General features: G+C 46.8%; 1 protein-coding gene across 5 annotated transcripts in view; it reads left to right on the forward strand.

Moving 5' to 3' along the window:
• LOC122531322 (AF4/FMR2 family member lilli) overlaps positions 1-15,321 on the forward strand; it is a 171,524-nt gene that overhangs the window by 141,544 nt on the left and 14,659 nt on the right. For all 5 annotated transcript variants that reach the window (XM_043659137.1, XM_043659136.1, XM_043659138.1 and 2 more), the window contains one exon: positions 3,067-3,109. In XM_043659137.1, the coding sequence (XP_043515072.1) occupies positions 3,067-3,109 (43 nt within the window). The remainder of the gene's footprint in view (positions 1-3,066; positions 3,110-15,321) is intronic.

Raw genomic sequence — 15,321 nt, forward strand, 5'->3', positions numbered from 1 at the left:
AAAAAAAAAAATGGAAGGAAAGCACACAGAAGAGGATCGATGCTCTATCGTTTAGTTGAAACGCTTCGAGTGTTAAAGATTAAAGAGAGAAGGGGCGAGGGTGCCCGCAGGAGACACGAGATAAAACGACGAAAGCGGTTGAAGAAGGAGGCTCTCTTCCCTCCCCGCGAAACGAGGGGAGAAAAGAAAGAAAAAAAAAAGAGAGAGAGAAGTAAGTTGAACAAAAGGCATCGGTACGCAGGTGAAGAGACCGTCTGCTTAGCAAGCTGCTAGGCTAAGAGGGCCTGGGTTGGTGGCGCGTGTGCGACTACCAGCAGGCGGAAAAGCAAGCAGCACAGCGGCAGCAGCAGCGGTAGCGATGGGCCAGGCGGGCCCCGAGCCGAACCGAGCCGAGCCGAGCCTCAGTTAACCGATGCGCGTCACTGCGAGTGTACGCGGTCGACCAACCGCTTCCGCAATCGCGATACATACATAGTGAGACATCCCTTTGCATTTTGCCGACCCGTGTCATGCTCGAGTAAAACTCGAAAACGCGAACGGTCATACGAATAAATTGCGGCTGTGAATCGATTTCATTCCGGATTTAATAAAAGTAGAAACGTTGAGAGAGAGAGAGAGAGAGACAGACTAGCGATCCGTGGATCGAACGATCTTCCGTAAACGCGGCGACAACCTTGACGACGGAGTGGAACGGCGGAGTCGAGAGCGAGGCGATTTGCATACGCGGCAATCAATGTGAACGCGGTCGGTTCGATTTCACGCGGCGCTGCCGGCATTTCCGATCGCGCGAGGTGGACAAAAGCAGTTGGGGAGAGGGGGCAGCCGAAGGGAAGATTGATCGCGCGCGAGCTCTGTGTGCAAAAACGGCCCGTGTGGAGAAACGTACGAACGCGTGCACGAACGCACGAACTCCAACAGCAACATGAGCAGCCACCACCGGCGGCAGCCACCACGTCGTTATCCACTGCAACTTGGACGATAAGTCATGCTCGCCGGATTCCAGCTACTTCAGGACGTTGTCAGTTATCTTCTGTTATCAGGTGCGCATCGCGGCGAACCGCGTCTCGTTGAACTCGCGTTCACTCGTTGGCTGTCCGGTGCTGCGGCCGAGAAGAATGTACGCGCAGCCATACGATTCACGTGACACGACGCCTGCATTCTGCACGTGACGTCAGTCGCTGGCATTCTGCGTCTTCTGTTCAGCCTCTGGCGAACGGTGAAGAGTGATCCGTGCGTCTGATAAATTAAAGCGACCCTCTGAGAAAGTAAGCGATAGACTTTTTACCCTGTCTTTCGACGAACGTTGGATTGAAAAATCTGTGTGTATCATTCAACGGCTGAAGATTGACAAATAGAAGAACGACTTTTCGACACGCAGGTGACGCTCTCGCATGGATATATTGTGCGACACATCCTCGCGGATACCTCGACGCTAATTATTGGCGAGCCCCGGTGTATCGAGCACGATGTGCGCGTGTCATTGATTAATCGCGGCGATCCGTTCGAATAGTTCGCGGGTGGAGAAGGAGGGCGGAGGGGGGGGGGGGGGAGAGGTAGAGAGTTCGCGACCACGGCGAACAGTGATAATTAGCCGGTGGAACATTGCCAGGGAATTTCCTAGCTTTTGTTCGAAAGCGGGAGAGAGTTATGACGATCGGCGTGTGTCGTAGGGCCAGTGATCGCTCGATAAATCATACCTCTAATTGGACACCGCGACGCGTCTAACTCGGTAATCGTACATTAATCGCGTTACATATGGAATTCATTAACGCAGCGTGTGTACGCGCGTCTGTATCGAAAGTCAGTGGGATCGAGGAATTTTATTATCCGCGGCGGATATTTATCTTTTCTCGTTAACTCGTTAATCAGATCGTTTCGCCCAGAGTTTCCACGATTTATTACGGAATTATTGGCGGACTTTTAGCGCTCGAGGTGTCGAGCACTACACTTGGACACTAAACAGGAGCGGTCAGCAGTCTGTTATAAAGGTGTATTTCTTGGAGATTTGGCAGATTTGGAGATTTTCCGAGGAGAGAGAATTTAATGAATATTGGAACAATCGATGATATCGGGAGGAATTTCTTTCGAGCCGGTAGAACTTTTCAGAGTCGCGTTCTTGACTGATTGTGAGGAATAACATTTTATTTGACCAAAGAGCGGTCGCGTTGCGATCAAATTTGGTGGCAATTCTCATGTTAAGACGGGCAACCCTCTCTGTCGGGGTCGAGCTTCCCCCTTTTCCTGGTAGCACCCTCTCTCTCTTTGACCCAGTCCCAGCAGCCTGTCCTCTGCTACCAGCCCCTTTCCCATGCGACGCTTGCCTGCCTTCATGCGTGCGTGCGTGAGTGCGTGAGTGCGTACGTGCGTGCGTGCATGTCGCTTTCCATTGTTTACGCAATGCCTCCTCGACCAGGTTTACCTCTCTATTCCTCTTTCCGCTCGTCACTAGCTCCTTTCTTCTTTTCTTTCTCCTCCGTTGCGTATCTAAGAGAAGAGAGAGAAGGTTGGCTGGCGCGACGTCGAACGAATTGATTCTCGCTCGGGGATCGCTCGAAAGATTTCACGTACCCTCGCGCGCGTTCACCGCACGGCGTTGCTTTCACAGCTCAACAATTGATCTCCAGCTTGGCTGCCAGCCGGATGAAAGGAACCCCGTTCCGGTCTGCCCCGAACCCAAACGTCCTCGAGAACGATCGTCCTGTGAAAATCATTTCCTCCCGGGTAAACGCGAAGATTGCCGAGGCCTCGTCGTGAACGATCGTCTCGTGTAGGAACTCGTCTCGAGGCGAGACTCGTACGTGAAAAATTTCACGCGATTATGCGTGCCGTTTGCGCAACCGCTAATTAATTGACGACGCGTCGCTGGCAAACGAGGTATAACAGGATTCCACGAGCCAGTTTTCAACTTCCTTCGTGTTGCGTGTTTTTTTTTTTTTTTTTCCATCGTCAAATAAAAAATTCTGTCTCAATTCCTCACGCGTCTTGATCGTCGCGATCGTCTTTGGTCGCCGCGATGATCCAGACGCTAATTAATACAATCTAATTACCATCCTTTTCTTTTTTCAGTTACAGAGCGCGAGAGGCACAACGCCAGCAGACTACCATCCACGTAAGTACATAATCCCATTGATTACCCGATAACGTTCATCCTCGAACGAGGGAACGAGGCTCGCGATCGATCGTTCGCTCGTGATCGCCAGCGAGAATCGTCGAACAACGGGCGGCGGGTGCCGCCGTACGCGTTGCGCTTTATTATTCTCCGTGGAATCTATCGATTCCCACCAACTAATTATCCACGATGGATGCACGAATGGGCGCTCATGCACGAATGGCCGCGCGCCGTGCCGTGCCGAGCCGAACCGAGCCGAGCCGAGCCGAGCCGGTGGAACGTTGATGGATGGAACGCGGATTTTTCGCGAGCCTCGTTCCACTTGGCAGAGGACGGACGTATTTAACGAGAGAGACCCGGGGAACGAATCCACTCGATGAGGCGGCTAAATCGCGCGGCGTAGATGGCGCGTTCGATACCACCAGAGACGCGCACTCCGGGAACCGGTTTAACGTGAAGTAATCCGTCAAAGGCTAGATTAATTATGTGAGCGCGAGCGCGTGCTACCGCCTTATCGCCGTGGCGTTTCAATTAAATTCTTCCTTCGATATCGGCTCCCGGTACCAATTCCGCTTCCATTCCAGTACATTTGCATCATCTCGTTGCTTCTCGGCGCGACCTCACGGCAAATCACGGTCAGATCAACTAAATTTCTGGTAGATTGCTAGGTGTTGTGATTATTAAAGTCGTACTTTCTCGATCACGGAAATTGGGAAGGTAAGATTTTTGGGAAGGTAAGATTTTCCCGCGTACCGGAGAATACGTCCCTTGCATTACGTTTGTTGGTCCTGGCAGTAGGGTCCTACACATCCTCTACGAGCGATAAACGTTAACGCGACGGTGTGTTGCGACGTGAAACTCGTGAACGCCACGCTGGACGACGAAGATGTTCGAAAGTTTCCCACGTGCCGACAGGAAGCTGTATCGCCCCGCCTGGAAACTTCCGTTCCGCGGTCTCGCGTGTCTTTCACGATCCAGGCCGTGGTGCGGCTTTCGACCGGGAATTTCCATAAGCGTGTACGTTTACGGTACACGCTGAGCGTTCGTGTTCAACGACGATCGCCTAGCCTAGACATTATCGTGCCCGGCTGTCTTTCCTTTTCTTTCTTCAACAAACACCGTGTGTGTGTTGTGTGTGTGTGTGTGTGTTTTGAACAGCACGCACGATCAGCTACTTACGATACATTGTCGTAAACATTGTCAGCACACGTGACGGAGACCGAGAACGAAAGATAGAGAGCCGACATCTCTTACCACATTCCGAGATGAAATCGCCGGGTACGTAATATTTGCAGCATACGCGGCCGCGCATAATCTTGCGAATGGTTAATCAGTATCGTGTATGTGTATATCGTCGTGCTCGCTTCGTAGTTGGCGTGCCAATTGCGCGCGTACCGAAACGCAGAGGCGTACTTTGTAGCTTGTCGTGTCGCGTCGCGTCGTCTCGTAACTGAGACTTCAACCTTTGACCCTCTTAGATTTCCTTGCACGATCGTCATCCTCGCGCAAGCAGGAAGGAAACTGTGACAATGTGGCTGAGATTAAATAGACGTTTCTCGGAAAATTACGCCGTGAAACGTAAAGTACAATCCGGCGAGAGCGTGCACAATCGACGACAGCTACACGCGATACGGACGTTTCCGCGGCGTCGTTAAGATGCTCGCTACGTAATGTTATTCAACAACGGGCAGTGCACGTGCATCGAAATATCGCTCGTGTCGCCGGGCTTGCAGTCTGCGTAAAAATGTTTTCTTTCTTTTCGTAAAAATGTAACTCCCGCCTCGGTTTATTTGATATCTTGTCTAACGACAACAAACGAGCTGTTTCCAGCGAGAGATACAAGTTACCACGTTGCTATAAAATCGGCCGCGGAATCTCGGAATGCGCGAGTAATTTTTGCAAAACAGCCAGTGGTTGCAAAATTGAAACCTCTAAATTCTCCGTCTGTTTAAATCTAGCTTCAAACCGCGGGGGAGGGAAAGAAATGAATGAAATAAACGATCGAACTGAGGAATTCACGGGAAATTATAAAACTGACGTTGGCTCGTTCCAAATGAAATTCATTCAGTGCCGCATGGACGGTTTGTACAAACGCGCGATTCCGCGATGCTCGATTTGTATCTGTCGCGTGTTTGTCCCTGCGTATTTCCCTGTATAATTCAATATACCGTTGAAACACGCGCGAAAACGCTGGAAACTCTCTCTCTCTCTCTCTCTCTCTCTCTCTCTCTCTCTCTCTTTCTCTTTCTCGTTTGCATCGGGCTCAACTCAATATCGCAGGAGATTAGTAGGGTGGTATCTTTATAGATCGGGTCGGACAATTTCCTGAAATCAGCGCATTCGTCGTTTCCTCCCACCCTCGAGTCGAGGCAGAAAGAAAATTAACGAGCCTCGAAACGGTAGGCAGGACACGTTTCCCACTTTCATCCCTCTCGCTCCCCTTCGTCACTGTTCGCCCGCCGCCGGGTTTTCGACCACCGTAACTGCCCTTAATAACCTTGCCTTCGACGTTCCACAACCAAGAAAACTGGGTCGTCGTGTCGTTGCCGTTGCCGTTGTCGACGTGACTTTTTTTTTTCGTCATTCGATCGGAATTCGACGTAATCATCAACAACGTGCCGCGCTTTTTCCCCCCTTTTTTTTTCGTGCATCGCGCGTCTCGTCAACTCTCGTTCTCAAATTAATAGAGAATCGGAGGATTGATCACGTGCGAGTCACGCAGTGACTGTTTCAGTGAGGAAACTTCGCGGCTTTGGTTTTTCTTTAGTGCGAATGTGTTCAAACAGAAATCTCTTATCAATGAAAATGATTGAAGAAAGTACAATCACTTACGAGTAATTTTCGCAGTTATTTTCTGTTATTTATTCTGTTATTTAGAAATAGACAAAGACCTTTTGGTGTAATCTATACAAACAGAAAGAAAGTACAAGAAATTAAAAGGAAAAGAAAGAAATTGAGAGTAACAGAACAGTCGCAATTGCAATACAATATCTTGAAATTTAGGTACAATCACTTACGAGTAATTTTCGCAGTTATTCTCTGTTATTTATTCTGTTATTTAGAAATAGACAAAGACCTTTTGGTGTAATCTATACAAACAGAAAGAAAGTACAAGAAAGTAAAAGGAAAAGAAAGAAATTGAGAGTAACAGCACAGTCGCAATTGCAATGCGATATCTTGAAATTTAGAAAAGTTAGTTATGTACATGTCCTCGAGACAGAGCTAATTACACCGGGAAAAAAAAAAAACCGATTCGATCGATAATCTCGTTAGAAGGCAAGGTTTTTTTCCCTGATCGGTTCTGTGGAATCTATGATTGGCAAATAAAAACTTAATTCAGGAAACAGGATAATCGCTGATAAAATGATTTACATAGTATCTACAGTCACATCAAAATAGGATAAACTGATATCTGTGTCTGCTGCAAGATAATATTATTTAACACTCGTGCAAAAACAGTTGAGAAACTGAACTGAACTTCGTACTTGATGCTCTTTTGAAATGCGTTGCTTTAATCGACCTAAAAAGAAAAGCGCCGAATTCTTTAATTTTAAACGTCTCGCGATTTTTAAAAAAATCACACGAGCGCGTAATGCAGAGGCTTGCCTAGCGAATCGGTGCGTCGAAATCCCAAGGGGGTTGATGGAGAGGGGCTGGATGAATTTGACGGAGCGTCTCGCATTTCGAAAGGTTCGATGGCAATCAGGAAGAGGCGAATCGTCGAACGCGTCTGCTCGTTTGAATTAACACGCCGCCCCGACGCCCCGTTTTAAGGGGGCTCCGATCGGCCGTGTGCACGCGATATAGTAGTCGGACGTGTATCATCGGCCCTAATTGTTTCCTGGGCCGTCGTAATCGCCGTCGTGCCTCTGCGACGAGGCTTCGAGACCGATCGAACCAAGTGTATCGAGGTTTCTTTCACTTCGTCCGCGCTGCCAATTACTCCGTGAACGGTACGCTGAATTTTTGTACGATACGACGTTCGAACCTGTTCGGGCTCGTTCATCGAACGAAAATACATTGACGTGTACTTCGTGTACGATCGAAGATTACTCGAGATTCGCGGGAAATGGCAGAAATTTTGGGAAATTCACGACGATAGATCGAAAAACGAGATCTCTTTGTTTCATACGTGAGATTTTATACGATTGTTGTAGTCAGAGACAAGACGATAATTATTCAATTTTCCTGAGTGACTTTGAACGCGATCGATCATTGAATTCTCAACGATTCGCTTAGGATAGATTTTAGTTATTCACACTTTCAAAGGTTTCACACGTGCAGCACACATTCTTGCCACGTGCAGTTTAAATCACGCGTGACACTATGCATTGCAAATCTATCACGTGTATCTTTTAAATCGTTCTTCGTTTTCTGCCGATATTTTAGCATAAAAATTCATTCAATTCTCTTCACATCTCTCGTATTTCTTTCTTTCTCTCTCTCTATATATATATGTATATATATTTATCATTTTATCGATATCGAAGCTAATTGAAAGGTACTGAATAAACAAAACGACACCTTTCCCCTATTTGTCTTTCCCCAAGAGATCGAGAGAATATTCCAGATAGCATCTTTAATTTCTACTCAGTCATTAATATAATCCTTTCAATTATCTCGTAGAAAAATCGTGCTTAATTAAATCACGAAATTGTGAAAAGTCTCCCCCTTTTTTTTTATTTTTTTGGAACCAGTTAATTTTTTTCAACGATAAGCGTTCAGGCCTGTCACGGAGTTAGAACTCTAAATCGTTCCATTATTTGCAATGGCTCACGAAGTCATCGAACATTGCGACTTTCTCTTTCAGCGTTCGTATTTTTTTTTTTAATCGTTAGTAACATCTTCACGGCAAAACGTCGCGTGTCCTTTCGTTAATTGTCTCGTCACTTTTCTAAATTTTCTTCGCTATCGTGATTTACATCAGGGTGAAAATGCTTGCAGATTTTTCTCCATCGAACCATAATTATCAATTAATAATTATCAATTCCGTCCGTAGAACACAACCGATGGAAAAGTCACTCCATCATCCTTGCCAATTCGTTTTCTAGATTTTTAGAGGTTCTCTTCGGTGTCTTCTTTCACATTTCGAGATCGCTTCTACATTTTTTATTCTGGAAAATTCATACAGTCTTCGAAGCTGGAATTGCGTAGTCTCGTAATTCTCGTGATCAAACTTGATCGACGCATCACGTGCAGTTGTCGCGAGGCAACGTTTGACACAAGTCGTGACACAGTACATTTCTCAACGCGCCGTTATTTGGAAAAAAAAGGAGAGAAGAAAAATTTTCGCAAAATTTACTCTCGTTTACACGGACGGTAGCAAAAAATTTGGCAATGACTTAGATCGTTCCGTTTGGCCGACGAAATGGGACGAGAAGCGAAACGAGGACGGTTTATTTTTCATGAAGCGACGATATGCAGCAACACACGAGAAAGAGAGAGAGAGAGAGAGAGAGAGAGAGAGAGAGAGAGAGAGAGAGAGAGAGAGAGAAAGAGGCTCGTGCGTTATCAGGCAACGGGCTCACGGCCTTGTCCAATTGCGATAACGTCGCGGGCTGCCGACTCTGTACAAAACGATAAGGGATTTCGTTGCTCGCTTCGAATCGCTATCGATAAAACCACCAAGTTCTTTTCTTTCTTCCTTTTATCTTTTTTTTTTCGTATCGCGTCTTTGTCTTTTCCTGCGTCCTGTCCCCTCTTCATTTCCTAGCTCTCGAGCCTAGGTTATCGCGGTTGGCGTGCCGTTAGATTTATTGGCTCGGCTACTTGCGTACTTCACTTCGTCTCGATAAGCGTGTTCCGCGTATTTACCAAAGTGGCGGGGAGTGATAATCGTGTACGGTTGTGCTCGCTGGATCTTTCGAGGGATCGCGATCGACGCCGGGCGTCGCTTTAACGGTAACACCGTGCTCGTGGTTTTCATCTTTGAACAGAGTCACAAGCTCGATCGCCACTGCGATTCGCGCGAGTATACACGCCGATCGCAAGATCGCACGATCGTTGACTCTTTCAGCGGTATGGAAAACGAATGGGAAACGTGCAAAGCAAATAGAGTGCAGACAGAGCGATACACAGTTATCTTTTACGAATATTTATTTAATGTTATTGCGCTTGTCGGTATCCGAGACGGTCAATTTTGATATTTTTTTTTTTATCTATCGAATTTGGAAAGCAAGTGACAAACATAGGCAAAGTATCCGTGGAATATCGCCACATTCGTCCAAATCTGGAAACTTCGAGTCATCTAAATAGGTGTCTCGTTTCAGTGGCGTTAGGCGAAGCTTGCTCGTCAAACATGCACGTTTGCAATGCCTACACCTACCGCTGAAAGGGTTAAGAAATTAGCAAACTCCTCCGGGAGGGGGATCCAATCGGCGGTTCAATCGCGACGATTCGATCCGGTGCCGGTTAATTAGAAGTATCGTTTACAGGAAGGGCTAATGGGATTCGTGGAAACTCCGTCGTTCGACGTCGGGAACGACGTCGCGTAATTCCTTAAATTCAATTTTCACGCCGAGAGGGGAAACGCGAGCCGAGGCTAGGGAGAGAGAAGGGAGACAGACGATCGTTACCTCTCCCGGGGATAAGCTTCTTCTTGTAAAATTAATCGAAATTATCAAATTAACCCCTGACCTTTCGGGCCCGGGATATCTCGTCTCGGCTAAAGTGTATTCCGTGTCGCGCTCGAGCTTCCAAGGAATTGCTCGGTTGCTCGTCGCGAGGCGCCACGAGCCTGGTTATCAGGAAAAAATAATAAACTCTGCGGTACTTACCCGCCTGGGATAAAGCTCTCGGCACCCTCCATTAACTCCCTTTGTTACCTCTCGTCCCGTGCGAACGACTTTTTAAAAAGACTCGCATTTTATCCGACAAGTTGCTCCTCGCCCCACCCATGCCTCTCTCTCTCTCTCTCTCTCTCTCTCTCTCTCTCTCTCTCTTTCTCTTTGGTGAAAAGTTTCCGATCGAACGCGAGCGTTCGAAAGCATTATCAGAAACATGGAAATCCTGATCTTCGAGATATTTAGCGACACACGTTTCACAAACAAATGCGACGACATTTTCTAACCTAATCTAAAACACAGTTTTTAAACAGTTACGTGTCCAAGTATTTTTGCGTTTGAACTTTTCGCCAGGTGTGCGTATTCTTGACGAAAGATTTATTCCAAGGTCGATCGGTGCACGTGGTAATATGCGCGTATGTCGCAACGGCGCGACGTTTCCCGATGTTCTAGTCGCGAGTAATCCTTCTCTGCTGCGAACGTCGCTCGTACTTAGTATTATAAATACTTAAGCATTATAAGTATCCGCGGTAGTTGGATTCGAACCAAAGTGTACAAATTTATGACGCATTAATAATAGAAGGTATCCGGAACGAAGTCGGGATTGGATGGCTGAGAGAGCAGACCGAGCATCGCAATCCGAGCTCGTGAATGACGTTTACAGTCTGGAATTCAAGATGTTTCCATTTTCAAGCGCATTTCTGCTCCGGCTGATAGAGCCGCCCACGTGGATAAGTAGATACGTGCGTCTACTAACGACGCCTCGCTCCCCATTAAATCAATCATCAACGTTTCACTCTGCAACCCTCGTTCAATGATCTTTCTTTCTCTCACTCTCTCTCTCTCTCTCTCTCTCTCTCTCTCTCTCTCTCTCTCTCTCGGAAGAGTGTCTGTTCTTGAAAGGAAAGCCAAAAGTCGAAATCCCTCCGAGTGTAAGGGGCTGTGAAACGTATGCGTGGAGAGGATGGTGACTCGAAAGGGCGCGCGAGTGGGGGAGGAAGCTTTAACCGTCTGTCTCCGGAGGATGTTCCACGGCTTTTCCACCAGTGTTAACTAAGACGCGGATTAAACGGGATCAGCGCGCGATCCTTGATCGAGTAGCGCCGGCTTCCAGCTTCCGTTTGTTCGCTCTTAACTGGTTTTCCGGCTCCGTTTGAAACAGCCGTGCCGTCATCGATGGTCGGAGGAATCTCGTTATCCCGAAAATTCTTGCTCATTTCTCTGATCGTCTGTCTTCACCTCTCGACCGCGCAGAATCACAACCTCGACGGTGTCGAAGGTGTCGGGGTGGACGAGCATCGAGGACAAAGAGGAAGGGACAATGTGGGACGAGGATATGTATGGCTCTCGCGTTGCTGAAAGTCGTTTCATTGGCGTTAAATCGAGCCGTGCGCTCGGAACGGTGCGCCTAAGCGATTCCACTGAAACAAGCGTGTCGTTATTCAATTTATCTCGAGCCCTGTCCGTTCTCACGGAATCCGACCGTTTAAGCTGACTACGATACCACGCCGAGGATACTACGATGTTGATTATGCGATTCGCGTGGAAACGCGAAACACGCGCGCGCCCCCCCGCCATTTTCTCGATCCTCCGCGATTCTCGATTCGCCTGCTCGCTGCTGTGCTTCCGTCGCAACCTGTCATTTCAGAACGAACAAACGTGGAGTTTAAGTCATTATTACCAAGCAACAATTATGTCACAATGTTGGCAATAATTTTAGCAGCCGAGAATCAGTCCGTGATTTGTGTCTGAACATTCAAACATTTCGGTTTCTCTTATTTTTGCAAAGTGTTTTCTATCGAGAAGCAGTGTGTACACCGCCGTTCAGAAATCGTATGGCAAGTGTTATATTTGTATAATGAAGATGGTACGACAAATATGAACTAGAAATTACATATATACAATAAATACAATATTTATTTAAATTATAAATTACACACGTGCAATATACAACGTGATGAAATAAACACGAAATTTGCTTTATACAATAAAATCCCTGTCAGTATGTTGATATGTATATTGTATTATTACATTACGATGCATATAAAATTAAATACATTTACTTGCATTTAATTTAAAATTGAAATTAAACAGAAATGAAACGTGCTTTGCAATAAAAACTCTGTTTATATATTAATTTACATGTATTTGTATTATTGTACAAATCACGTGTACAGGATAATGCACGATACATAGAAGTATGATTAAGATGGATATAAAATTATTCATTCCAAAATTATTATTCCAAGATTTGTATTGTATGCTTTATCGAGATATTTTCAAACGACACGTAGAAAAAAATTGAGAGGTTAACAAAGTTGCAGTAACTGCGCGCAGAGATGAGATTTCCCACGAAGTCTGTAAAAACTCTAACACTGAAATGAATGAACATTTATCCAGAGAGAAGGAAAAGGAAAAGAAAACGAAGAAAAAATTTTGCCAAATTGTCGAGAGATTAAAATAAGCAATTGAAACGAATTTCTTGTTGCAGAACGTATTGTCGCGAAGCCTTCGTTCATTTTCGTGTTAAAACTTTGTCGTTGGAAATTCTTCACAAAAGGGAGGGGATGGGATATGCAGAAGAGGCAGGTGTTTGAAATAAACAAACGCGCCGCAAGTTTCCCACGTGCTGACAAAGTTTTATTAATAGAAGGGTGAAGGGACAGGTGGGTGGTTCGGTTGGCTTCGCGCGCGGATATTGCGAGGACGCAACTTTTTCAGCGTCGCGACGTCGCGTCGATCGACCGTTTGATTTTGCAGCGTTCGCGCGCGCGTCTATTTTCGCGGTCGGCACGGAATCAACTCGGCCGACACGCGCGCGTCACAAACGAGAGAATTAAATCCGAACGGCGATTAATTGCCAAACTGTCGAAGGAGAGGCGCCCCCCCCCCCCCGCTGTCGAATTATTTTTCACTTTCGTTGACAGTCGTTGTCGATCGTTCCTCGCTTCGACTGTTCCGACCGTTGTCACCGAGAATTTCAAATGTGACGTTTGAATTTTTAATTTTCATCCTTCAACGCTTGTCGCGCTCAAAGTGATAATTTGATAATTTCGCGCGACACGATAAATAAACAGGTGAAAAAGATCAATTATATGCTGAAGGTTATGATAACTCGTGCGACGAGTTAATTCGTCGCCAATAAAAATTAGTTTCCTTGTTCCCCCTCGGCAATTGATTTTGGGATTGTTTCGAGCTTGATCGACGAGCGAGGATTGTGGGCTTTCGCATGACGCACGTCTACGTCATTATTGACTAGGCTTCCGAATGCAATCCGAGTCCGCTAGAAATGTTATCCCACTGTTTGGCTAACAGTGCGCGGCAACATGTAGCTTCCTCAGCTTTATACGATCCACCGATACCGGCGAAACGATAAAATTTCGAGATAAAATTTCTAGCGGGCCGCGTCTTGCTCTTCGAACAGCCGCGCTGTTCTGGAATAGAATTTCAATTTAAAAGAAAAACAAAAAGAAAAAGATAGGAAAAAGGAGAGAAGTGGATGATTTGCGCCGTGCGTTTGACGTTGGTGGTGAATTCCGTGAACGTTATCGTACGCGAAAAATTCAATTTCCCCCCCCGGCGGTGTAGCGCGCGCGGCCATGTGACTCTTTTGTCGGGAACCAGTCGGGACGAGATTCGCAGGTCCCTCTCTGACAATTCTATGGTTCGACGATTAAAGGCTAATCGTTTAATCCTGTGTACCTCGGACTCGTCTCGTTCATCAACTCTTCCCATCGACCTCCTCTCGAATCCAGCGTACACGCTTCACACTCTGATCGCCTGGTCGTGTTGCATCTAAACGATCTCTCTAGGCGTTTGAACGATTTCGCGATAATTTGATAATTTTTTTTCAGTTAGTATCAGTTGCAACGAAAAAACAGAATAGGTTCGAAGTAGTTTTTAGATCGAAATGTTATCGAAAGAGAGAATACGAGACGTAGGAGAGGGTTCAGGTCGTGCTGACATTTACTTCACTTAGCGATGTCTTCGAGAGAGAAAGAGAGAGAGAGAGTTTTGAAGGCCATGTTCGAGATATTCGATTGTTGCCACGTAAGCCTGCTCACGTGCATTTCCCCGTGCGTTTTCAGCGTAATTTCGTTACGACGCGAACGTTTGAAACTCTTTCTCCACGACGGAGGTCGCTCATTTCTTCTTTGGGGATGTTTGTTGTGGAATAGTGGTCGGTGATGGATTGATAAAGAATCTGATTCGTGGTTAACTAAGTTTATTTGACGAAGTTACACGAGGACGCAATAAACTCGGAAGACGCGGTGAACATGTAGACGATCGGTCGATGTTTTGAACTGTATGTCTATTAGTCTCTTCTGACTGTTCTGAATTTTTCTGTAAGCTTGCTGCTTTCTTCGCTATTAGGAAAACTGGATCCCCGACTCGGATATCCCTAATTGGCCGAATCGTTTTTGAGTTTTAGCCAATTTAGGTTGTCACGAAACAGAGCTTTCTCTGCAATTTCGCCGGGACCGATTTCCCTGAATTATGGCGGTGTAGCAGGATTTCCTCTGGTCTTCACTTTCTCCAAGTGTTTTCGAGATGCAGTTCTGGATGGCCCTTAGGGGTTTTAGAGATTACGAACGCTTTGCAGAAATGCTGTTGTGGCCGAATTTCTAAAACTATAAGTGCGGACGTCTGGTCTTTACGCACTGTAAAAACTAAACTTGGCCTTCGCCAATTCAATAGCGCAGGCGACACGTGAGTCGTAAATTCTCCGAACTTTTTGTCTGCTAGCCGCTACACTTCAATTTAACGAACAACAAACATGGAGATATCTATCGAGTGCTTGACTATGAAAACGATCGTCGAAACACGACGTTCTCGTGCTTTCCCCTCGAAAGAACGGTCGGCAGATGTGCTCGCCTGCTCGAAGACGCGTTTAACCCGGATGTGTACGGAACGAAATCCGAAGGGTCGGAAGCTGGGTGGCAAGGACGATGACGCCGAGTGCTAGCGCAAAGTGAAAAAGGCTGCGGATGGTTCTGCTTTGGGCGGAGGGGGTGAGGGAGCGTGGCGCGTGTAGCGAGTTGCAGCTCGCGGAGATAACTCGGGATGCAGATGGCGTATAACCAGGAAAGGCGAAGCGGTCGAGGAGAAGAGCCGAGCGACGAGGGTTGAAGGCGAGTCGAAACGAGACACCGACGGTCGGGGGTGAAGCGCGCGGTGTGGCGGAGAGAGGGAGAGCGAGAAGAACTCTCGGTGGAAAAAAAGAGACCGAGTCGAATCGCGGTGAAACAGGGGGGAAGTAATAAGGGGTTAAAAGGAAGCGAAGCGGGGGTTGGAACGCGAGGGGTGGTTTTCTGCGCGACGGAGAGGCAAAGGAAACGCGTGCAGGAGGGGGAGGAGAGAGGGTTAAAAACGAACGAAGAGAGGAACTGTGCTAGAGAGGTGCGGGGTGAGGGACAGGGGGGGGGGGGG

The sequence above is a fragment of the Frieseomelitta varia genome, unplaced genomic scaffold, assembly GCF_011392965.1.
Source record: "Frieseomelitta varia isolate USP_RPSP 00005682 unplaced genomic scaffold, Fvar_1.2 scaffold_386, whole genome shotgun sequence".
Lineage (NCBI taxonomy): Eukaryota > Metazoa > Arthropoda > Insecta > Hymenoptera > Apidae > Frieseomelitta > Frieseomelitta varia.